General features: G+C 43.6%; 1 protein-coding gene across 1 annotated transcript; it reads left to right on the top strand.

The window, feature by feature from the left end:
• The first annotated feature begins 344 nt into the window (after window positions 1-344).
• On the top strand, window positions 345-23,818 carry MCM8 (minichromosome maintenance 8 homologous recombination repair factor). The gene is made up of 18 exons (XM_074150568.1): window positions 345-474; window positions 1,322-1,396; window positions 1,897-1,979; window positions 2,161-2,310; window positions 3,058-3,161; window positions 5,051-5,249; window positions 6,116-6,201; window positions 8,635-8,786; window positions 9,681-9,879; window positions 10,687-10,717; window positions 10,958-11,098; window positions 12,804-12,945; window positions 13,529-13,724; window positions 15,754-15,967; window positions 19,362-19,571; window positions 20,161-20,237; window positions 20,743-20,932; window positions 23,070-23,818. Exons 1-18 carry the CDS (start codon window positions 345-347, stop codon window positions 23,160-23,162), a joined length of 2,472 nt encoding a protein of 823 aa, XP_074006669.1. The 3' UTR covers window positions 23,163-23,818.
• The last annotated feature ends 1,967 nt before the right edge of the window (window positions 23,819-25,785 follow it).

Genomic DNA, 25,785 nt, shown 5'->3' with positions numbered 1-25,785 from the left:
GGGCGAGCGACGCATGCGTCGCTCGCCCGCCAATGGCGAGGCCGCCGGGGGGCCGAACCGACGGGAGAGTCGGCCAATAAGGGGAGACAGGCCCCGCCTCCTTCTCCATGGCGACGCCCTCGGGATTGGCTGCGGCTCCCGGAAGCGAAGGGTCGGCGGCAAAATGGAAGGCTGAGGGGAGTGAAGGGGGGGGAGGTTCTCTCTCCTCAAGGCTTTCCCTCTCGCCTCTTCAGGCGAATAACCCCGATTTAATTTTAATTTAATGAAACTAATTTAATTTTAAATATCTTCTGGTAAAGTCGTTGGGTTTTTATTTCCGTTTGCCGCCGCGTCCCTAAAGCGAGATGAGCAGGGACCTGAGAGGCGGCAGGGGATGTGCCCGGGGAAGAGGCCCTCAGGGCTGGCGAGGCGGGTGGCGAGGCGGATGGCGAGGTGCAGGACAGAAGGCACAGTGGAGGAAAATACCCGAACCTGGTGAGGCAGCCCCTGTTTTCCGAAGCCTTAATGTTTTTGTGGGTTTTTTTTGTTTGTTTGTTTGTTTGTTTGTTTTGTTTTGTTTTTTTAACACTGACTTTTTCACTAGGCAATTGCTGCTGTTTGTCTCCCGGTGTTGTCCCTAAATAAAGGTTCTTCACCCGGTGCACAGAGCCCGATCAACACACTGAGTCGAGATATTTGTCTTTATTCTAGTTCTGCAGAATTGGGTGCTGGGCATTTAACAGCAGCCAGTACAGCACACTCTTCTGACAGTCCAATATTTATAATGATAAGATACAGCTGATGGGTGAGCTATAGTTCCTTTACCATCCCTCATCGTACATACGCGTTCAAGTTAATGCTTTAAACATCTGGGGAGATCGCCTTAATTAGCACGCTCATTATTTATAAGAGGATATGTGGTTTGATATTATAATCTCCTAAGGCTCCTCTGGGACACACTCTTATTTAGACTTAATTCCAAAGATTGTATGTTTTGTCATCCTATACTTACATCAGAGACAGGAGTGCACTGTCTCCATGGGCCTTGTTCACTTTCAGTAAGCTCTCGAGATGATAATCCTTCAACAATTCAATTTCTTTGATGTAAGTTTTGGTTAATTGTTTCTACATCTAGTGCAGGTGCAAAAGACCCAATACAGTTTTAATTTGAGGAGTTCAGCTAAAGTTAAATCAAAGTTCTATTACAAGTTTATGCAAAGTGCTTATGTAGCTTTTTAACTGCATTCTTTTGACTCACTGGTGGTCAAAAGAATCACTGAGAATAAAACTTGCAAAGTTTCAATATTCATATTTTTTTAATCCCGATTTTGTTTTTTCACAGCAAGATCTCGACTAGTTCAATCAACATTGGACCAGTTTATTCCCTATAAGGGCTGGAAACTTTATTTCTCTGAAGGTATTTTTAGACCAAAATTATATGTAGCAAGTATTTTATTCCATTTTTTTCTAGAATTTTTTAGAAGTAGAGGGAATAAGTTCAACAGAAAGCAACTGAAATTCATATTAGTTATATAGAAACATGAATACAATAGAGGTTTTAATCTTGTGGCACGCTGTAATCTCTGTGGTCTCCAAACCTTGGAAAGGGATCTTGAATAGTGTAAAATACAGTCTTTCTTAAACCTGTTCAATTAGACCCATAAAACTTGCAGTCTTTCAAAGACTGGAATATATGCACCCCTGCTGTGCTTTTCTTGATCGTATGTGCTTGTCTTAGGTCATCTTAGACAAAGTTTTGTTTTGTAACAGTTTTTATAATAGAATATTACTGTGATACTGTAGAGATCTGTCGTCTTCCTCAGTTTTGCAATGCAGAAAAATAGTGGAAGAGAAATTGCTTGTTTGTGTTATTATGTGAAATGGAATTAATTACTAATGCAATGTGTTTCTAATTAGCTTATGCTGACAAGTCTCCTTTTGTCCAGAAGACTCAAGCCTTTGAAAAGTTTTTCATGCAACGCATTGAGCTTTATGATAAGGTAAAAGCAAAACAGAACACCCCCCACACCAAACCTGTTGTTGGTACAGTAATGTTACAGATCTAACTTATTTTCTTCATCAAAAATAATTTCCATCATAGATGTGGAATATTTATGATGTGATTTGGATGTGTTGTGTTTATAATTTGAAGTGTATTTTATAACTTAAAACATTTCACAGGATGAAATAGAAAGAAAAGGAAGTATTCTTGTGGATTATAAGGAACTAATACAAGACAAAGAATTGACTAAATCAATACCAAATATATCTACTGAATTAAGGGACATGCCTCAGAAAATACTGCACTGTATGGGTCTGGCAATTCATCAGGTAAATATGATGTTCTAATACATAGAAGCATAACCCTCACAAAGAATCAGTAGGGCTTAGAGGTAATTATTTTATGACACCCAAATCTCTGTTTTCCTGTCCTACAGAAATGTACTGTTTATTCAGTACTCAAACTCGTCCATCCCTGCACTGCTTCTGTATGGCCCACACAATCCTGTTTAGAAAATGCTTTGGTCTTAGCGCATTTTGCTTATTCATCATCAAAGTAGTTGATTAAAACTAAGTGTAGTTCTAACACTTACTTAACAGGGAGTTCTCATTCCTGTTTTATTAATGTGCTGTGAGTTCCATGTGCTGTGTCGCCCCTCGCACAGCTGGTGGGTGAATGGTGAGCAGATTCAAGAATTCCCGGCTCTGTTCTAACGTCTCTAAGTAGGAATTTGCTGCTGCTTGACAGACAAGTTCTCAGATGTTCGTGCTTTAGTCAAACTACCACACATTGACCAGCATTAAAGATTATTGTATACATTCTTTATTTTTTTTTTAATTAAAGAAGCAACCACAGCAAATGTGTTGATTTTTAAATTATCTTTAAAATGCAGCTTAAAACTGTTCAGAAATAGAAAACCACTGTTTAAGATGGGTCAGTGGACAGCAGTGGGCTCTTTAGATTTCAGCAGTGGGCTCTTTAGATTTCAGCAGTGGGTCTGGTAATCCAATTTAATAGCAAATTGAATCCACGTTGCATGGATATTACATTTGTGTCTGCCTGTCTGTTCTGTCCAGGTGCTAACGAAGGACCTGGAAAGGCATGCTGCAGAGCTGCAGGTGCAGGAAGGGTTACCGCTTGATGGAGAACCTATCATCAACGTGCCTCTCATTCATGCTAGGTAAGGGGGTTTGAGCATTTGTTTTGTTTTCAGGAGGATTTATTTGCCTAATGTTGTCTAATGGTTGCCAGTGTCTGTGTGGTGCTGATGCTTACTGATTTTATTGGGAGATTTGACTCTGAAGCTGTTTCCAGAAGAGCAGTCTACATCCTGCTTTTTTTCTTCACCATGACAAAATTAAGACTGTTGTTCTGAAGACACAAACAACATGACAAAAGCTGCGCAAAAGCTGAAGAAAAGCTTATAAATGGAAAAGTAACTTATAAGTAGAACAACTGTTCTGTGAAACGCACGTTAATTTAAACCAGAGAAATATTTTTAAACTTCTTCTGTTTACCGGAGGAATTGAGAAGGTATTATGATCTAGCCTTATGTTAGCAAAAGTCTCATCTTCATAAAGAAGTTGCTTTGAAGGGTGTGGACCTAAATTCCAACAGGTGCATGAGTTGTAGTTTAGGTTCACACTGGTGAACTGAAAGTGGTGTATGAAGATGTGTTCTTTCATATCAGCTTAAATCTATTAAATGATTACTGGTATGAAAGTCTCAAGAATCTTAATTCTAATTAATCAAGCTTTAACCTCAGCTTCTTCATTTCAAGTTACACTAATTCTGAACAAGCATGTACTTACAATAACCATAATTACTGTTATTTTTAAAGTGTGACTGAGTTTTTAATGAAACAAGCCCTTAGCACAGTTGTTTTTTTTTCTGTCAGAAGTAATGGCATTTCAGACTTCAGGAATCTGAGGTGGACTGGGAGTTTAAGCCCTATTTGAGTTTGTTTTGTTTTGTGGTGGTTTTTTTTTTTTCTGCTGGTGCTGGTTTGGTATGGGAAATCAGCATGTTTGGGCATGGCAGGTGGATTTAATTTGCAGGTTGTCACACTCTATATTTTTAAGTTTTGCATTGTTATAAAACTGCACCCTCATAATTACACAGTAGAATGTTTTTAGGGAAAACCTGTGGCCAAAAAAGGTATATACAAGCTCTCAAATTCTAAGAGACAGTTATGGACCATTATCCTGCAGAGGAAAGTATTTGATAAGTCAGTAAAATATCATGCTCCTAAAATGGTTCTGCAGCATAGACAACATTGAACAAGGAGATGTTCAATGGATGTTCAGGGTCCTAAGTAGAGGGAGTAGGGAAAACCCTGGATTTCAGGAGCCAGACTCTTCTCATTGGTGCCCAGTGACAGGACAAGGGACATTGGGTACAAATTAAAACACTTAAAATTCCATGTGAACACAAGAAAGTGCTATTTTGCTGTGAGAGAGGTTGTGTGGTCTCCACCCACAAACATCCTCAAAACTCAACTGGACGTGTACCTGGGTGACCTGCTGGAGCAAGAGGGTTGGACTAGATAAGTCCCAAGAGGTCCATTCCATGATAAAAGATTCTGTTTCAAGTTTGTTATTCTTAATTATTTGACAAGGTATTCTTTGTTGTCTTTAACAAGGTGCAGTGTGTTGTACTTGATGACAGGTTCTTACGTTGTTGAAACACAGAACCTCACCCTGCCTTTTGGAGCATAGGCATAATAAATCTTTGATCCTTTTGTGTTGCAAGTCTAAACTCTGGTTTTAATCTGAAATAATTCAAAGAGATGGTTATAGATGGCTATAAAATAATTTCGGTTTTATTGCTAGCCTTTATTGTTTACAGGAGGGAGGTGTCACTATATAAACAAACTGTACAGGTGTTGAAGTATATCCACTTGGGGAATATTAAATGTTATGCTGCTTTCTAGAACAGAAATCAAAGACTGCTGTGGGTCCACAGACAAAATATTCTAATCATTGCTCTGGATTACTGTTAATAATTGGTGTGTAAACCTTTTTGTTGTATGGCAAGCTTTCAAAATGTTAATGCTTAACTTTTGTGTAGGGTGTACAACTATGATCCGCTAACTCAGCTGAAAAACGTTCGGGCCAACTGCTATGGGAAATATATTGCCTTACGTGGTACAGTTGTGCGTGTCAGTAACATCAAGCCCCTCTGCACTAAGCTAGCTTTTGTATGTGGCACGTGTGGAGATGTTCAGAGTGTGCCTCTACCTGATGGAAAGTATATTCTTCCAACTAAGGTAAGTTAAAACCATTTTAACTTCATACTTTTCCCTTATCTCTAGTGATTTGACAAAAAGCAACACCACTGGTATTAAAAAAAAAAGTAAAAATCTCATCTTTAAAGCTACATTATACAGCTGACACATTAGAGAAAACTAATCTTACCATGCAACTTTGTATTACTGCATACCCTTGTTATTTGAAAAAAATTGTGTCCTGCTGAGACAAAAGCAGTGTGTACAAACTCCCTCAAATCTAGGAAAATAAAAAAATGTCTTGTCATTTCCATTTCACTGGTTATGTTTAAAAAGCCTTCTTCACCTTGTTGCAGTGGTTTTCTATGCATAGATATTGTGGTTTTTTGTGGGTTTTGTTTAGAAATCTCTATTTTAATTTCAGTGTTTTTTATCTGGATTTAAAAAGTCATTAGACAAAGGGAAGTGCCAGTTAATTTCTTACATGATGTGCTCATGTGAAAAAAATTACCTCCTCTGGAATATCTGCAAGTATTAAAAAACAAAACACCAAACAAAAAACCAAACAACCTCCCCAGCAAACAAATAAACAAAACCACCCACACCTCACCTCCCCCCCCCCAACACCCAAAAACTCACCCCAGTTCACCCAGGGGATCGTACAATTCAGCTGTATTTGCTCTAACTGTGAATCAGGGCTCAGGTGTCTGTGCTTGATAGCTCCTCATTAATTATGCATGTGCTAATTTGTAGTCCTAATTTAACTATCTTTTTTTCTGAAACGGTGTTAGTGAATCACATTGCTTTGCTTTCTTCTTTTTTTTTTTTTTTTTTTAAACCAAATAAGGCAATTCCAAATTATGATTTTAAAAGAAGTTGAAAATGAATCAGAATTGCTGTTGTTACAGTGCCTTGTTCCTGAGTGCCGTGGCCGGTCCTTCACAGCGGACAGAAGCTCTCCTTTAACCACCACAGTGGACTGGCAGTCTGTTAAGTAAGTGCGTCTTCCCTTCTGCACAAAAATGTAATGCAACGGGGCAGTCAGAAAGCGACAGGATGGCTCATTCCACCTTAACTGTGTAGTTTTAATAATCCTATATTCTTTTGCAGCAAGCACGCTTCAAAATTTGTGTTACAAAGCGGCTGTTTTATCCAAGCAGTAGTATACTTTGTATATTAAAACTAGCCTGGAAGTTCCTCCTACCATGACTGAATTCTTTGAGAAATGTTCATTTTGCGCTCTTTGCAGCTTTTCTTGGTCGTTCCTAATTGCATCTATTAATTAATGATTCCCTTTAATGAGTTGTAAGTCACCTAGAAAAGCCCTGTTAAAATACATTGGTCAGCTGTGACAGTTGGTGTGAATGAAATGAAACTAAACCTGAGGGTTAAAAATCTTAGTTTGAAGTGATATTGTGTCCCCTAGTCCTTAAGTTACACTCAGTAGAAGGAAATAGTGCTGCGCCTTCCCATCCAGCAACTTTCTGTGTCTGATCAGCGAGTAGGAATGCCGAAAGTCTGAGACCTGTCCTATGTGGGAAACAAGTGACTGTTTCTACAGGAATTAGTGATGTTAAAGTGTAGGAATCGCAGAATCACATGGGGTTGGAAGGGACCTCTGGAGATCATCTAGTCCAACCCCCCTGCCAAAGCAGGTCCACCCAGCGCAGGTTGCACAGGAACATGTCCATGTGGGTTTGGGATGTCTCCAGAGAAGGAGACTCCACCATCTCTCTGGGCAGCCTCTTCCAGGGCTCTGCCACCCTCACAGCAAAGAAGTTCCTCCTCATGTTTAGGTGCAACTTCTTATATTCAAGTTTGTGCCCATTTCCTCTTGTCCTGTCCCTGGGCACCACTGAAAAAAGACCAGACCCATCCTCTTGACACCCTCCCTTGAAGTATTTATAGGCATTGATCGGATCCCCCCTCAGTCTTCTCTTCTCTAGACTAAAAAGACCCAAGTCCCTCAGCCTCTCCTCGTAAGAGAGATGCTCCAGGCCCCTCATCATCTTTGTAGCCCTCTGCTGTACCCTCTCCAGCAGTTCCCTGTCCTTCTTGAACTGGGGAGCCCAGAACTGGACACCATGCTCCAGATGGGGCCTCACCAAGGCAGAGCAGAGGGGGAGGATGACCTCTCTCCATCTGCTGGTCACACTCTTCCCGATGCACCCCAGGATGCCGTTGGCCTTCTTGGCCACAAGGGCACATTGTTGGCTCATGGTCATCCTATGGTCCACCAGGACTCCTACGTCTTTCTTCTCAGAGCTGCTCTCCAGCAGGTCAGCCCCCAACCTGTACTGGTGCCTGGGGTTATTCCTTCCCAGGTGCAGGACCCTACACTTGCCTTTGTTGAAGTTCCTCAGGTTCCTCTCTGCCCAACTCTCCAGCCTGTCCAGGCCTCACTGTATGGCGGCACAGCCTTCTGGTGTGTCAACCACCCCTCCCAGTTTTGTATCGTCAGCAAACTTGCTGAGGGTACATTCCATCCCTTCATCCAGGTCATTGATGAATATATTGAAGAGGACTGGTGGATGGTGGAACTGTTTTTCATCATTTCCATCCTACTGTGCGCTATCAGTGCTATGACCATCCTACTGTTGCCCCACAGTATACATTCAGAAGAGTTTGAGGTATTTCTTGTCTATCCCATTACCTTACTGCAGTAAGCTTGGAAAAAACAGGACTCTGCTTACTTTTTCCTACTTCTTGCGTTCAGATTCTGGAAGTTCATGTGCTCTGTATCAAGAGTCTTATTGTACCAAACAACATCTAAATATATTTTTCTTTATAAATGTTCTGTAATAAAAGTCATTTAAAAGTTCATTAAAAAAACAGTGCTGACGTTCTTGTCAGCAGCTCTAGAGGGTGCTGTTTATTGCAGCTTCTTAAGAAAATCTTGACTCTCAAAGCAAACTATCAGAACTCTAAGTGCAGAGCCGAAACTGGAACATTTTAAAGAGCTTGTTAGTTGCTAGCCTTTTACACTATACAAAGAGCGAGCTACTGTTCTTGTTATGGTCTGAGGAATTTCTTGGGCTTTGCTAAGGTTAAAATGCCAATTAAGCATTCATCAGGGCTATAAGGTCTGACCTCTTAATTTTTGTGTATGAGCTCCATCTTATTTCACATACTGTAACTATTTCTACATGAACACGCACATAAGTGCTGTAACATCTGAATTTCAACTTTTTTTATTATTTCGGGAGTTCATATTTTTTGTCTTTCTGGGCTTAATGTATAATGTATATCCACTTATTAAAGTCTGAACTGAAAAAAAGCCTGTTTCTCCAAATTCAGCACTGCTGTTTCTAGTATTTACCAGGGCACTTCTGCTGCCTCCCTTTTCAATTTGGAAAGGATTGGTTGGAAGCACACAGCTGCGGATCTTGTATGCTGTAATTTAATGGGAAATCCTTGTGTCTTGCAGGGTGCAGGAGCTCATGTCAGATGATCAGCGAGAAGCGGGCCGAATCCCTCGCACTATCGAATGTGAACTGGTTCAAGATCTTGTGGACAGCTGTGTCCCAGGAGATATGGTCACGATTACAGGGATAGTTAAGGTGTGGAGCACCGAGGAAGGTAAAATACATCATCTGAGAGCACCTTTTCCTAGTGATTACACAAGAACAACAGCCACCCCCCTTAATTTGAGTTCTCAAAGTTGTAAATGCACAAAGTGTATATTTCTTCGGAAGTTCCCAAAGTTTTATAAGGAGGAATCATTCTGAAGAAGCCCAAAGCAGTGCTGTCCAAGAGGAGCACTATCTCTAACACCTACTGATAGGGGCTTTCACAACCCACTGCTCTAAACACAACTGTGGTCCTGAATCTGAAATGCCAGCCTGACATCTGATGTTTGAGGGTGTCAGCTGATAGGAAAGCCATCTCTGGACCACTAATGGAAGGGGGACATCCTTACTTCCTAAAGTCTCTCTGAGAGACTTTTTTTTTTTCTTTTTTTCATTTTTCTTCCCCAAAGTGAGACTATAACAGAATATATTGCAGAGAACTGCAGTACTGATTTACAGACCACATTCTCTGCTCAGTAATCACTGGAGGATAGAGAAAATGATGAGTTATTAAGCTACAGGTTTAATTCTTCTGCACTATGGATTTTTTTTTTCCTGTAAGTATTGAGTGGAAACATTTTTATATTCAACCTATATTTGACTAGAATAATGTAATAAATTAAAATTCCTGGACACTTCATTTATTCTGGGAGAAAATTCTCTTTATACACATATACTCTCCAAATCCAGCAAAATATCTTATTGTGTAACTAAATGGAGGGAACTTAAACTTACTTACTTTTTATCAATTTTTGGACATGTAGGTGTTCACTTGCCTAAATATGAACATTTTGCATGTGACTGTACTTCATATTTCTTAATTAACCTAGGCCATTTGTAAATAACATCAGTATTTAATGATATAAAAAATATTCCTTCATCCTTTCTCAATTTTTTCTAACAGGAGCTTCCAAAAATAAGAATGACAAGTGTATGTTCTTGTTGTACATTGAGGCAAATTCTGTCAGCAACAGTAAAGGACAAAAACCAAAGAATTTTGATGACGAGAATTTTCAAAGATCGTTCATGGAGTTTTCCCTTAAAGACCTCTATGCCGTTCAAGAAATTCAAGCTGAGGAAAATCTGTTCAGGCTCATCGTGAAGTAAGTTGTGTCAGACCTGGAGCAGGTCTAGGATTAGAGTTCTGAGAGGGCTCGACTGACGTCAGACAGATGTACGTGGGAGCTAGTCTTAAAGCTATGAAATGTGCAAAGCTCATGCAACAGACATCACACGGATTTAACAAATGTTAGTGGGCAAGGGGCTTGGGAGGAAGTGAAAGTATTCCAGTGGGGATGTTAGGACTCTGGGAGAGATTTAAGGGTATAGGGAAGGTAGGAGTGTTTCAGTTCAACCCTGAGACAGAAAGCCACAGGTAAAAAGGGCAATTCATTAATTTTGCTCCTCACTGAGCAAATTCATCTCTCAAGCAGTATTTTTTTCTCTGCTCTACTTTTCTACAGCAGAGGAAAGAGGTGCAAGAACTGAGCAGAGGGTGTGAAAGACCCTCATTCAGTCTGAGAAGTGCTTTTCTAGCTGGGGTGTCCCTTGCGTCCTCCCAGTGGAGGCAAAGAAGGCAAAACGAGCACCTTTAAAGGGAAGATTACTTGATAAAGATAAGAATGGATGCAGAAACCACTGGGAAACTGGTTCTCCTCTGTGTTTGTGCAAAATCAAATGAGAGACTTTTCTTACCATTTCAGGCATATCTGGTTATCTGAAAATGTCAAGAAATTTGATGCTGCTTTTACATATAAACTGATTCTGCTAGAAATTCAGCAGTAACTAAACAAAGGACTTAATATTTATAAAAGTATTCTGTAACAAGGGAAACAGAGCAAGTGATTAATTATTTAATAGTAATACAAGATTTATATTGCTCTTATGTTCGGTGTTCTTTGTTTTTTCAGCTCCCTTTGTCCTGCAATCTACGGCCATGAGGTGAGTAACTGCTTGCAACTTCAGTTGAAATGTTTATGCTACAATAAACTCCTAAAGGATTTATAATGCTTCTCTGGGATGAGAGGCAGGGGTGGGGACTATATTCACAGGTGACTCCGTATCACATACCATTAAGTTCAGCCATCCAGAAGGAAAGGGCTATTACAGACAGTTCTAGGGAGCTGTCAGTATGGGTCACCAGGATCAAATACTTACTAGTGTTGGTATGTCCCACTACAGATTGTAAAGGCAGGTTTGGCCCTGGCATTATTTGGAGGATGTCAGAAGTTTGTAGATGACAAGAACAGAATCCCTGTGCGAGGAGACCCACACGTTCTGGTCGTTGGAGATCCAGGATTAGGAAAAAGTCAAATGTTGCAAGTATGGGTTGGTTTATTTCTATTGTCTGACTGTTTATCTCTCAAATTCCTTGCTAATTTGACTTCTTGAAAACATGGTAGGAGAGCTGTGCTAAGCCCAAAGGGTTGCTCGAGCCTGGCCAGAGCTATCTTTTCACATACGATGCCTCAAATATAGGATAGTACTCCAAGGAGTCCCCTGCTGTCCTCTCCGGGGAGCCTTGCAGAAAGGATCCAGCCTGTTAAAACACTTACCAAAGCAGCTATACTTGGGCAGGTCTGTGGGCTTTCGAGTATAGGCATGCTGTCCTGCCCTTAGAGGTGGTTTTTTCACCAACCCTTTTCCCCGGTGGAAAGTTTTACTCCTTCCTATCTTCATTTAGTTGATCCATTGTCAAATAAAATAAGTACACTCTTGGAACTGATGCAATGTTAAATACCATGTCTCTTACCTTCTGTGAGGTCTACTTCTATTCTCTTACCCTATTTCCATGTTGCTAGCACAGATCTTGGCTTTTTGGGAAAGGGATGTGCTGATGCATTTGAGTTTTAATCTTGGTGGACATTTCTGCATGACTGTGACAAAATCAGTTAGTAATAATTTTTTTTTTTTTTTGGTCTTAAAAAGAATGGTTTTAAAGTTCTATGTCTTTTCCCATGGTTGTGAAGTGAAAGGGGGACAAAGTTCACCTAGACCTGCAGCATTGCGTACCTCTTTTAAGAACTCGGAGACTAACGTGAACGTGTTCTGTTAGGATATGACTTGCAGTAACTTAAAGTGATGGATTTGTGTGCAAGCATCTTTGCGAACAAATTATTTTTTTTTTTTCACTGTACGGAGACTCTACCATACAGTAGATGATATGTTTTCTCACGTTGTTAATAAATTACAGAACGCCATTCAAGAAAAGCCAGTGATCTGTTCCTCAGGTAAGACCCTGAGACAAGGCTCCTCTCAGTCACTGCTCTCAAAGAAAAAAAAGCCCACAGAGAAAGCCAAAGCTGTGTAGGAGCCAGGGTTTTTTCGTTTGTTTGCTTGGGGTTTTTTATTAAAGACTCAGTGCCTGTCACATATCTGGTACTCAACAAATATGCTTTGGGTGTTATCTTATAAATAAAGTAGAGGCACCTGTAGCTACAGAGATTTATTGGGAAAGCCCAGTTATAACTGTATTCCAGGCAAATTTAACTGCAACACGTCTGTGTTCAAGCTTACCACGCTTTGCTAGTTCATATTTCAACTAAGCTGCTTTCTGGATCTAGAGGTCTGGAGAAGACTAGGACTGTCCTTTATGCCCTCGCTGTGGGTAGAACTATGCATATTCCTCTGAAGCAGCTTGTGGGCGCTAGGACAAGATGTTTGTCTAAATAGACCTTGGGGTCTGAAGACAGAGAAGTTATCTATCTGCATTTCCGTGGTGGATAGCATGTCCCCAAGCGTTTCAATGTACTTTGAAACATAAGTGCTATGCCCAAGCTCGTAGCAGTTTTGATAGCACAGTAGACATTGCTGTGCCGCGAGTATTGTGACCGAGTTATTTCTGCTATTCCTATGACCAAAGTTTTGCAGAAGTACATCTCTTGGGGTTGCATGCAGTTAGAACTTTACTGTTGTGCCACGTTATTTAGAAAGAAACAAATTTGCTTTACTTTTAGTTGTTTCTCTGGAATAAGGTTGATGAAATTCTTCACCTTGGGGAGGGAAAAATTATTTATTTCTCTTCTAGGCAGTATGTAATGTTGCTCCTCGAGGTGTATATGTTTGTGGTAATACTTCCACCAGCTCTGGCCTGACTGTTACCCTGTCTAGAGATGGGGCTTCTGGAGATTTTGCCTTGGAAGCTGGTGCTTTAGTGCTTGGAGATCAAGGTAATACATGTAATGCTACAAGTTTTGTATGATCGTGTGTGTGTGGGTGGGATTGGGTGTGCTGCTGAGTCTAAGATTAACTACAGTGCTTGCGTAACCAGGTACTAAAAATGTAAATTTGAAGTATGATACTGGCTTTCCACACCTTGGGAAGTTCTGAGCTTCTCCAGTGGCTTCTCTGGAGTTAGTTCCTGCTTCCCTAGGGCTTAGGATGTGTATGAAGCTGGAGTTCTGCAATTCACATACCAGCCTTACTTAATGTGTCAAAGAACTAGGATCTCCTTGAGAAATCTCTGGCTTAATGGCAGCTGCTGGACTCCTACTGTTTTTGAAAAATAGCTGGTTTATGAGATTTGTCATCTATTTCTACTTTTAAAAAGCTTTTGTTGTCATCTTAATGTGTAATCACGACACTGCTTCTGCAAGCCAGGGCACCTTCGTAATGGTTTGGCTGGGGCAACTTGGTCCGATGTGTCCAGGACTCTGGCTGGGACTTCTGATGTAGCACTGGATTGTAGCATACACTTGTCCATCAGTTAATGTGTTTTCTAATAAGTCTCTGTCTTGTGTTACTTGCTTCCAGGAATTTGTGGAATAGATGAATTTGATAAGATGGGAAACCAGCATCAGGCTTTGTTGGAAGCCATGGAACAGCAAAGCATCAGCCTTGCCAAGGCTGGCATTGTTTGCAGTTTGCCAGCTCGGACGTCTATTGTTGCTGCAGCAAACCCAGTTGGAGGACATTATAACAAAGCCAAAACAGTGTCTGAGAACTTAAAGTGAGCACTTTCTGAAATGCTGCTTATATAGCTCAAATTCAGGAGTAGGTGTTTCTGGCAGCCTTGTTGTTTGTATGTAATTGCTTTCTAGTTTCCTGTAGTTTGAACACAAACTTACTGTAGTAATTTTTTTTCACGGAATTGTCAGAGTTGGAAGAGACCTCTAGAGATTCATAGATTGGTCCAGGCCGGAAGGGACCTCCAAAGGTCATCTAGTCCGACCTCCCCGCAGTCAGCAGGGACACCCCCAACTAGACCAGGTTGCCCAGGGCCTCGTCGAGCTTCACCTTGAATATCTCAAGGGAAGGGGCCTCAACCACCTCCCTGGGCAACCTGTTCCAGTGTTCCACCACCCTCATGGTAAAGAATTTTTTCCTAATATCCAATTTAAATCGCCCCTTCTCCAACTTAAAACCATTGCCCCTCGTCCTGTCACTGCAGGCCTTTGTAAACAGACCCTCCCCAGCCTTCCTGTAGGCCCCCCTCAGGTACTGGAAGGCCGCTAATAGGTATCCCCAGAGCCTCCTTTTCTCCAAGCTAAACAACCCCAGCTCCCTCAGCCTGTCCTCATAGCAGAGGTGCTCCAACCCCCTGATCATTTTCGTGGCCCTCCTCTGGACCCGCTCCATCAGGTCCATGCCCTTCCTATATTGAGGGCTCCAGACCTGCACACAGTACTCCAGGTGAGGTCTCACCAGAGCAGAGCAAAGTGGCAGAATCACCTCTCTGGATCTGCTGGCAACACATCTCTTGATGCAGCCCAGGATGTGATTGGCCTTCTGGGCTGCGAGAGCACATTGCCTGCTCATGTCCAGCTTCTCGTCCATCAGCACCCCCAAGTCCCTTTCCTCAGGGCTGCTTTCTAATACCTCATCCCCCAGGCTGTATTTATACTGAGGATTGTTTCTTCCCAGGTGCAGAATCCTGCACTTGCTTTTGTTGAACCTCATGAGGTTCATCTGGGCCCACCTCTCCAGCCTGTCCAGGTCCCTCTGAATGACATCCTGTCCCTCTGGTGTATTGACAACACCACACAGCTTGGTGTCATCTGCAAACTTGTTGATGGTGCTCTCAATCCCTCTGTCTATGTCTTTGATAAAAATGTTAAACAGTACTGGTCCCAGGACGGACCCTTGAGGGACACCACTAGTCACTGCTCTCCATCTGGACTTAAAGCCATTGAGTACCACCCTCTGGGTGCGACCATTCAGCCAATTCCTTATCCACCGAACCGTCCACCTATCAAATCCGTATCCCTCCAATTTGGCAAGCAGGATGTTGTGAGGAACTGTGTCAAAGGCCTTACAGAAGTCCAGATAGATCACATCCATAGGTCGCCCCTTGTCTACTGACCTAGTCACTTCATCATAGAAGGCCACGAGGTTAGTCAGGCAGGACTTGCCCCTAGTAAAGCCATGTTGGCTGTCCTGAACCATCCCCCTGTCCTCCATGTGCCCAAGCATGGCGTCCAGAAGGATCTGCTCCATGATCTTCCCAGGCACAGAGGTCCATCATCTAGTCCAACTCCCCTGCTAAAGCAGGGTTCCCCAGAGCACATCACTCAGGACGGCATCCAGGCAGGGCTTGAAAATCTCCAAAGAAGGGGACTCCACACCCTCCCTGGGCAGCCTGTTCCAGGGCTCTGTCTCCCTCACCATGAAGAAGTTTTTCCTCCTATTTAAATGGAACTTCCCATGTTCCAGCTTGTGCCTGTTGCCCCTTGTCCTCTCACTGGGAACCACTGAAAAGAGTCTGGCTCCATCCTCCTTCAACCCACCCTTTAGGTACTTGTAAACATAGATAAGGTCTCCCCTCAGCCTTCTCTTCTCCAGGCTAAAGAGCCCCAGCTCTCTCAGCCTCTCCTCATAAGGGAGGTGCTCCAATCCTTTTTTGTGGCTTTTGAGAGAGAAATTGCTGTCCTACTTTATTCTGAATTAATGGGATGGGATTTTTTAAGTGTCTTTGAAGCATTGCTCTAATTTTTCCATTTCTCATTGAGCACTGTGTGGTTTTGTTGTCTTTGCTCTAGAATGGGGAGTGCTTTGCTGTCGAGATTTGATCTCGTTTTCATTCTGCTGGACACCCCAAACGAAGATCATGACCACTTGCTGTCCGAGCACGTGATGGCCATCCGAGCGGGAAGGCAGGCAGCGTGCAGCAGCACTGTTGTGGCTCGGACCAACGCGCAGGATCGCTCTGTTCTTGAAGTTGTTTCAGATCGACCGCTTCTTGAAAGACTGAAGGTAGGTCTTGTCCTGTGACTGTTGCCATGCCCCTTCCTGTGACGGTCCTTGCACTGGGACGTGGCAACCCTGACCTGCTGGATGTCCTGTCTCTTTCTCCCATTCTTCTCATGATAATTGGCTCTGAATTGAAGAGGAAGCACTTAAGGCTCCAGCCACCAGTTTCTACCAACTGTCTGTTGTAGCTGACATTGTCCACCCTGTTGGAGCTGCTAGAGATGTGCCTCAAGCCATCTTCATCTCCACACAGAATTTATTAGCTGAGCTGGTATTTTTTGGTTGCAGTAGTGAGAAGATACTTTGCTTGAGATGCTCTAAAGCAAATTTCCTGTGTTATATTTCAGTAGAGAGCTACAGAACTAGACTGGGTGTAATAATTTGGTATTACATGATGTGCTGTGAAGTACTGAATCTGAATAAAGCAGCATGTAAACAAATCCTTGGGCATCTGCAACTCACAACAGATTTGGGGATTACAGGAGAAGCACCATTTTTCTTATAAAACTTAAGTGATCAGTTTGAGGGCTGATACGACCTGGACAGGCTGGAGGGCTGGGCAAGGAAGAACCTCATGAGGTTCAACAGGGAAAAGTGTAAGGTCCTGTACCTGGGGAAGAAGAATGTTAGGCACCAATACAGGTTAGGTGTGGACCTGCTGGAGTCAAGTTCTGAAGAGAAAGATCTGGGGGTCCTGGTAGACAGCAAAATGACAATGAGCAAGCAGTGTGCTCTTGTGGCCAGGAAGGCCAACAGAATCCTGGGCTGCATAGGGAAGAGCGTGGCTAGTAGGTCGAGGGAAGTCATTCTCCCCCTCTGCTCTGCACTGGTGAGGCCACAACTGGAATACTGCATCCAGTTCTGGGCTCCCCAATTCAAGAGGGATAGGGAACTACTGGAAAGAGTCCAGCGAAGGGCAACGAGGATGATTCAAGGATTGGAGCATCTCCCTTATGAAGAAAGGCTGAGAGCTGGGACTCTTTAGTCTGGAGAAGGCTGAGGGGAGACCTTATCAATGCTTATAAGTATCTCAAGGGTGGGTTGAAGGAGGAGGGGGCCAGACTCTTTTCAGTGGTTCCCAGTGACAGGACGAGGGGCAACGGGCACAAGTTGGAACATAGGAGGTTCCACTCAAATATGAGAAGAAACTTCTTTACGGTGAGGGTGCCAGAGCCCTGGAAGAGGCTGCCCAGGGAGGGTGTGGAGTCCCCTTCTTTGGAGATTTTCAAGACCCGCCTGGATGCACTCCTGAGTAACATGCTCTGACATGCTCTGGGCAATCCTGCTTCAGCAGGGGAGTTGGACTAGATGATCTCTATGGTCCCTTCCAACTCTAAAAAATTCAGTGAAATTCAGTGAAATGCCAGGTCTTGGGAGGAACATTCCCTACTGGAGCTAAACGCGTGCACTTTTGGAAATGGAATGTCAGCAGCGATGGTTTAATCTTCTTTGGAGATGTATCTTATAACAGTTAGGAAATTGGATTTTCTCTTTTTTGAGGAAGAATTCTTGACATAGTTAAATCATATTGGGCACTTCTTATCATTGAAAATGAGAAGCTTCAGCTGCTTTTTCTGAAATGGCCAAGTGTGTTTAATTACACATCTCAGCAGAGTGCATGGACTTTTATGTACACAGTTCATATATGAAGCACTAAAGCCCTTAGAGTGAACATTTTGCCACATTGAATTTCACTGAATTTTTAGAGTTGGAAGGGACCATAAAGATCATTTAGTCCAACTCCCCGGCCGAAGCAGGATTGCCCAGAGCATGTCAGAGCATGTTACTCAGGACTGCATCCAGGCGGGTCTTGAAAATCTCCAAAGAAGGGGACTCCACACCCTCCCTGGGCAGCCTCTTCCAGTGCTCTGGCACCCTCACCGTAAAGAAGTTTCTTCTCATATTTGAGTGGAACCTCCTATGTTCCAGCTTGTGCCCGTTGCCCCTCGTCCTCTCACTGGCAACCACTGAAAAGAGTCCAGCTCCCTCCTCCTTCAACCCACCCTTGAGATACTTATAAGCATTGATAAGGTCTCCCCTCAGCCTTCTCTTCTCCAGGCTAAAGAGTCCCAGCTCTCTCAGCCTTTCTTCATAAGGGAGATGCTCCAATCCTTGAATCATCCTCGTTGCCCTTCGCTGGACTCTTTCCAGTAGCTCCCTATCCCTCTTGAATTGGGGAGCCCAGAACTGGATGCAGTATTCCAGTTGTGGCCTCACCAGTGCAGAGCAGAGGGGGAGAATGACTTCCCTCGACCTACTAGCCATACTCTTCCCTATGCAGCCCAGGATTCCGTTGGCCTTCCTGGCCACAAGAGCACACTGCTTGCTCATTGTCATTTTGCTGTCTACCAGGACCCCCAGATCTTTCTCTTCAGAACTTGACTCCAGCAGGTCCACACCTAACCTGTATTGGTGCCTAACATTCTTCTTCCCCAGGTACAGGACCCTACACTTTTCCCTGTTGAACCTCATGAGGTTCTTCCTTGCCCAGCTCTCCAGCCTGTCCAGGTCTCGCTGGATGGCAGCACGGCCCTCCAGGGTGTCAGCCACCCCTCCCAGTTTGGTATCATCAGCAAACTTACTGAGGATACACTTGGTCCCCTCGTCCAGGTCGCTGATGAATATGTTGAACAGGACTGGACCAAGTATTGACCCCTGGGGGACACCACTGGTTACAGGCTTCCAGCTTGAACCTGCTCCACTAATCATTACCCTTTGGGTCCTGTCACACAGCCAGTTCTCAGTCCACCTCACTGTCCCCTCATCCAGCCCACACTTCCTTAGTTTCCCAACGAGGATGCTATGAGAGACTGTGTCAAAAGCCTTGCTGAAGTCAAGGTAGATGACATCTGCTGCCCTCCCCTCATCCAACCAACCAGTTATAGCATCGTAGAAAACTATCAGATTGGTCAAACATGATTTACCCTTGGTAAACCCATGTTGCCCACTTCCAATAACCCCCTGCTCTTCAACTTGTTTGGAGACGATGTCTAGAATGAGTCTCTCCATTACCTTCCCAGGGATGGAGGTGAGACTAACTGGTCTGTAGTTCCCAGGGTCCTCCTTCTTGCCCTTTTTGAAGACTGGAGTGATGTTTTGAAGACTGGAGTGATGTTGGCCTTCCTCCAGTCTTCAGGCACCTCTCCTGTTCTCCATGACCTTTCAAAGATGATAGAGAGTGGCCCAGCGATAACATCTGCCAGCTCTCTCAGCACTCGTGGGTGCATCCCATCAGGGCCCATGGACTTATGAATGTCCAGTTTGGCCAAGTGGTCCCGAACCTGGTCCTCCTAGGACCTGGACCTTTTTATACATAAAGCATAGAAGATGAAAATTTTATGATAAAACTTGTCTTGTATTGACAGACAGAAATCTAAGCTCTTTGTAATTGGGTTAGATCTTACCAGGAGAAAACTTTGATGCCATTCCACACCAGCTGCTGAGGAAGTATGTCGGATATGCTCGGCAGTACGTTCACCCAAATTTATCTCCAGAAGCCGCTCAGGTCCTGCAGGAATTCTACCTGGAGCTCCGGAAGCAGAACCAGGGAGCAGACAGCACACCCATCACCACGAGGCAGCTGGAGTCACTCATTCGACTCACGGAGGTAAATGCAACTTGTGATACTTCAGGGATTGAAAGCAAAGAGATTATTCCTAAACTACTGCTGATAATCCTATAACTTTTGACAGTTTATTCACTGCTAGCCTTTCTTTTTGTGCTTAAAAAAAGCAAAACAGTGAGAATGCAAGAGATTTCCAAATGCTTAAGAGCTACTGTTGCTTAAAGCCTCTTATAAAGTAAAACACCCTTGAGGGGGTGGAAAGAGAATCTATCACATTCTCACAAAAGGAGAAAAAGTAGGTGCAGGCAGAGACAAGCTGCTGCCCATCTTCAACTTAAACTGCTGCTGTTTTCCCTAACGCTATGCATTAATAACACTATTTGTGACCTGCTGCTTCCCAAGAATGCACTATTAAAAAGCAAATAAGCTCCAAGCTACAGCCTAATAATGTGAGTATGCAGGAGGTGACATTGAAACGTTATCCAAAAAAAATAGAGGAATCTTCCTCTAAATCCTGTTCCATCTCTGCTCTTAAAATTTGTGCTTGTTGTAGAGTGATGTTAACCTTTTCTCACATCAGCTGTAATATATCTTAAATATACCTCTGTGGGTTTTTTTGGTTTTTTTTAAGGCACGATCAAGGCTGGAATTAAGGGAGAAATCTACCAAGGAAGATGCTGAGGATGTAATAGAAATAATGAAATATAGGTAATACGCCCTGCTTTAAATAAAGTATCACAGTGCTATTCATTCAAAACTTTTTTTTTTTTTTTTTTTTTTTAAATGCAGATACAGAAGCAATGTGAAGAAATGACTTTGTCAAGTTTAGGCCCATGATACCAATATTCAGATTTGTTAGCTTTTCTTCAAAAGCTGGCAGCAGCCCGAAGCTGAGTACGATTGCTGAGGCCTTGGAGTTGTATCACTGTTGTGGTGATATATCTCCCTGCACAGGAGCTTAGGCATGAGGGGCTGCCAAAGGTTTTTTTTTGGTTTTTTTTTTTTTTTTTCTCTCATGATTACTCTGTTGTTGCAGTTGAACAATTTAAGTTTAAAAGTGATTTGGAGAGGTGCTTAGTCCAGGTTCTCTAGATAGTGACTTTCTTACTAGGGGATGGCTTCCTATGTGGCTTCTGAAAGCTTTCCCAAGCTGTTATGTTTCAGGAAGCAAATTCACCTACTCTTGCTTTTACCTCCTGTTGATCTTTTTTAGCATGCTGGGAACCTACTCAGATGAGTTTGGAAAACTGGACTTTGAACGTTCACAGCATGGGTCTGGGATGAGCAATCGGTCACAAGCAAAACGGTTCATTTCTGCCCTTAACAGTATCGCAGAGAGAACTTACAACAATCTCTTTGACTTGCAACAGCTTCGACATATTGCGAAGGAGCTACAAATACGAGTAAGTTTGGAAATCAAGTGTTTCTTCAGCAACAACAAACTGCAAGACCAGTCAAAATTACTGCAAAATGCAAAGTGGAAAAGGCCCATCTGTTGTGCCTCTCTGCACTGAACAGAAATGAGCCGTGTTTGCTGCTCTTGAGCTGAATACTCCTCCCCAGTTGCCTTTGTTTGTCAGCTTTACTGATCTGACGGCTGTTTGACAGGAGTGACTCCCTGCACCAGTACAGGCTGGTTCTGCTTCTGAAGCTGGTCCTTAACAAGATTCCGCTTTGTTTCATAAAAGGCAATTTTGGTTTCAGTATACTTTACTTCTTCTGGCTCCCCAGGGGACACATCTGTTTTAATTTCCAAATTTAGACTGTTGTGGTGTCCATGTTCTGCTTGGCCTTCTCTGGCCCAAATATGCCTTTTGGGTTCATAGATTCATAGATTGGTCCAGGCCGGAAGGGACCTCCAAAGGTCATCTAGTCCGACCTCCCCGCAGTCAGCAGGGACACCCCCAACTAGACGAGGTTGCCCAGGACGTCGTCGAGCTTCACCTTGAATATCTCAAGGGAAGGGGCCTCAACCACCTCCCGGGGCAACCTGTTCCAGTGTTCCACCACCCTCATGGTAAAGAATTTTTTCCTAATATCCAATCTAAATCTCCCCTTCTCCAACTTAAAACCATTGCCCCTCGTCCTGTCACTGCAGGCCTTTGTAAACAGACCCTCCCCAGCCTTCCTGTAGGCCCCCCTCAGGTACTGGAAGGCCGCTATGAGGTCTCCCCAGAGCCTCCTCTTCTCCAGGCTGAACAACCCCAGCTCCCTCAGCCTGTCCTCATAGCAGAGGTGCTCCAGCCCCCTGATCATTTTGGTGGCCCTCCTCTGGACCTGCTCCATCAGGTCCATGTCCTTCCTATATTGAGGGCTCCAGACCTGCACACAGTACTCCAGGTGAGGTCTCACCAGAGCAGAGCAAAGTGGCAGAATCACCTCTCTGGATCTGCTGGCAACACATCTCTTGATGCAGCCCAGGATGCGACTGGCCTTCTGGGCTGCGAGAGCACATTGCCTGCTCATGTCCAGCTTCTCGTCCATCAGCACCCCCAAGTCCCTTTCCTCAGGGCTGCTTTCTAATACCGCATCCCCCAGGCTGTATTTATACTGAGGATTGTTTCTTCCCAGGTGCAGAATCCTGCACTTGCTTTTGTTGAACCTCATGAGGTTCATCTGGGCCCACCTCTCCAGCCTGTCCAGGTCCCTCTGAATGACAGGGTTTTTATCCCTGCTTCCAGCATCCTAATAGAGTAACTCAGTAGGAACTTCCTGTAGGACAGATGGCCACAAATGTGATTTATCCTGTAACTGATTTGCATTCTGTGCTTGTGGAGGGCGTCAGCCAAACACAAATATTGATAGCTTATTCTACTTTTTGCTTCATCGTAAAAAGCTTTAAATGCCAATTTAAAATCTAAACTGGATTTCAGTGTAATGAGTGAAATATGGTGATAATGAATTTCTTTTTATGGTACTTATTATGGGCAAGAACGCTGTTCTTTCTGTCACCTGGTTAGCCTAGTTTGGCCTGCTGGGGTGAGATGCCTTCAGTTGCCAGACTTGTTCAAATCTTGAGTGTACGTAAAACTGGGTTTGGTGTGGATCCTGTCTGACAGAACATGTTAGTGCCAGCTCTCTTCTCGCATGACCATTCATTCCTTCAGGCACTAGTTACCTACAGCTAATTCAATTAATTTTCATTTTCCCTTTATAGCTAGAATATTTTTTGCCCATTCAGAGTTCTATAACTGCAACAAGTACTTGCAAATCAGTGAGAGCTGTAGAAATCGGACTTTTCTTTGGTAGGTACTTGTGTTTCAGAATTTAGATTTATACATATGTAACTCTCTGTACTTTCTGCATGTCATAAAGCAGAGAACACTGTGTAACACCACCAAAAAACAGTAAGTGAAGCACAAATTGCTGCATCCGACTCTGCCACCTCCCAGTAGGTCAGCTGTTTGCTAAGGAGAGTGACCTATTCTTAGGTCACTTGATTTCACTAAGTTCTTTCAAACCGTTTATGTTGCATTACATCAAATCAAACATCATTCTTCCAATTTGATAATTATTTTTGTCTGTCTTGTCTTTTCCCAGGTATCCGATTTTGAAAGCTTTATTGGATCCCTAAATGATCAGGGTTATCTTTTGAAGAAAGGGTCAAGAGTTTATCAGCTTCAGACTATGTGAAAAGAGCCGCTGTGATGGACTTTCCTGAGAGGCGGTGCTTTCATCTGCAGTGGCCTGACGGACCTGGGGCAGGAAAGCACACTGAACCACGGCCTGCTGGCACCATTGCTGCCCCAGCTGTGAGATGCCCTCCCAGAAAGGTAGCCACGGGCTTGCTTTAAGTTGCTGTAGGTGATCCGCGGTATCGCTGCTTGACTCATCCTAGAGATGGTGGTGGCCCACACCTGCCGGTCTCCGCACCCTTGGGGAGCGGGAAGTGTCGGTTTCATACTGACACTACCATAGTACTAGAACGGATTTTACTTCCACTTACTGGTGTTGGACCCACAAATCTAAACCCAGACACCTTTCATGAGAAGATGAGGAGTTGTGTTTTTAGCACTGTAGTTAATTTGAGCAATTTAAAGTATAGAAATGTTTCCAAAAAGGTGGGAACCTTCAGGTTGAGACAAAACAAGTTTTGTAGCTGTAAGAAGCGATGCCTCATTGACATTGACTTGATTTTCTGCTTTGCAACTCCGTATTTATTGGTCTTTGTAGCTGAGATTGTATTTGAAATGCAAGTCAGATTTAAGAAAATATCCTTATTGCAGTATTTAATTTGTAAAACAAGAATTGGATTTTATTTATGTCTTTCATTAAACTTTATACATGAGAAATCTGTGAGTTGCTCAGGAGCTTTGTAACAGCAGTAACAGCCGTTACAAGGTACAGAACATGAACGTGTTACCTGTGTCTCCATGTAATGCTGTTCCTGCCACAGAAGAATGTGTGTTCTGCAAGAGTAAAGTGCGAATTATTTCCTGACTTTTATGAAATCAGAATCATGGTCTAGTGCAATAAAATGGCCAAGGACAAGCTTTCTGGTAAGTATTAAAAACCAAACAAAACCCCCCAAAAAATTAAAAACTGCATTGCTGATACTTCACAGAATCACATGGGGTGGGAAGGGACCTCTGGAGATCATCTACTCCAACGCCCCCTGCCAAAGCAGGTCCACCCAGAGCAGGTTGCACAGGAACATGTCCAGGTGGGTTTGGAATGTCTCCAGAGAAGGAGACTCCACCATCTCTCTGGGCAGCCTGTTCCAGGGCTCTGCCACCCTCACAGCAAAGAAGTTCCTCCTCATGGTTAGGTGGAACTTCTTATATTCAAGTTTGTGCCCATTTCCTCTTGTCCTATCCCTGGGCACCACTGAAAAAAGACCGGCCCCGTCCTCTTGACACCCTCCCTTTAAGTATTTATAGACATTGATCAGATCCCCCCTCAGTCTTTTCTTCTCTAGACTAAAAAGACCCAAGTCCCTCAGCCTCTCCTCGTAAGAGAGATGCTCCAGGCCCCTCATCATCTTTGTAGCCCTCTGCTGTACCCTCCCCAGCAGTTCCCTGTCCTTCTTGAACTGGGGAGCCCAGAACTGGACACAGTGCTGCAGGTGGGGCCTCCCCAGGGCAGAGCAGAGGGGGAGGATGACCTCTCTCCACCTGCTGGTCACACTCTTCCCGATGCACCCCAGGATGCCATTGGCCTTCTTGGCCACAAGGGCACATTGTTGGCTCATGTTCATCGTATTGTCCACCAGGACTCCTAGGTCTTTCTCCTCAAAATACTTCTGTTTTTCCTGCTTTTATTTCTAAGGTACGATATGATAAATTCATTGTAAGATATTAAAATAAGTTTCATTATTTCTGCCTTTTTTATTGACGTAAGGATCACAGAATCTTCTTGGTTGGAAGGGACCTTTGAGATCAAGTCCAACCACAAAAAAAATACCCCAACAAAAAAAAACCCCAAACAAACATCCAAACACCAAAACCAAAAACCACACAAAACAAAACCACACAAAACAAAACAACCACACACCACACCCACCCACAAACAGACACAACCCAACAATCTCAGGCACTAGAGCATGCCCTGAAGTGCCATGTCTACGCGTTTCTTAAATACCTGGGAAGGCTGTTCCAGTGCCTGACCACCCTCTCAGGAAAGTCATTCTTCCTAATATCTAATCTAAACCTCCCCTGCCACAACTTCAGACCATTTCCTCTGCTCCTGCCATGATTCCCTTGGGAGAAGAGGCCAACACCCACCTCTCTACACCCTCCTTTCAGGGAGTTGTAGAGGGCAATGAGGTCTCCCCTCAGCCTCCTCTTCTCCAAACCCCTCACCAGCTTGGTGGCTCTCCTCTGGACACGCTCCAGCAGCTCAATGTCCTTCCTGGAGTGAGGGGCCCAGAACTGAACACAGCACTCGAGGGGAGGCCTCACCAGTGCCCAGGACAGAGGCACCATCACTGCCCTACTCCTGCTGGCCACGCTGTTCCTGATACAGGCCAGGAGGCTGGTGGCCTTCTTGGCCACCTGGGCACACTGCTGGTGGTCATCTGTCCCCAAGTGTCAGCATTTGCACAGCAGAGGAGCTACACCTTCTTGCAATCTGGGAATTGCTCTGTCACGAGGAGGCAACCTCCTGTACCAGCTAACAGAAGTAGGTGTTAGGCGTTGCCAACAGATAAATGCAGCACTTGGGGTTGTGGGTTTTTTTTTTTTCAATGTAGAAGAAATCATCTCAGACTTGCACAATACAGCCAGAGCATAACAGGTAGAAGAGAGAATTGGAATTT

This window comes from Numenius arquata, chromosome 7 (assembly GCF_964106895.1).
Source record: "Numenius arquata chromosome 7, bNumArq3.hap1.1, whole genome shotgun sequence".
Taxonomy (NCBI): Eukaryota; Metazoa; Chordata; class Aves; order Charadriiformes; family Scolopacidae; genus Numenius; species Numenius arquata.
The sequence above is the reverse complement of the archived record's forward strand: the minus strand, read 5'-3'. Positions and strand labels throughout refer to the sequence as shown.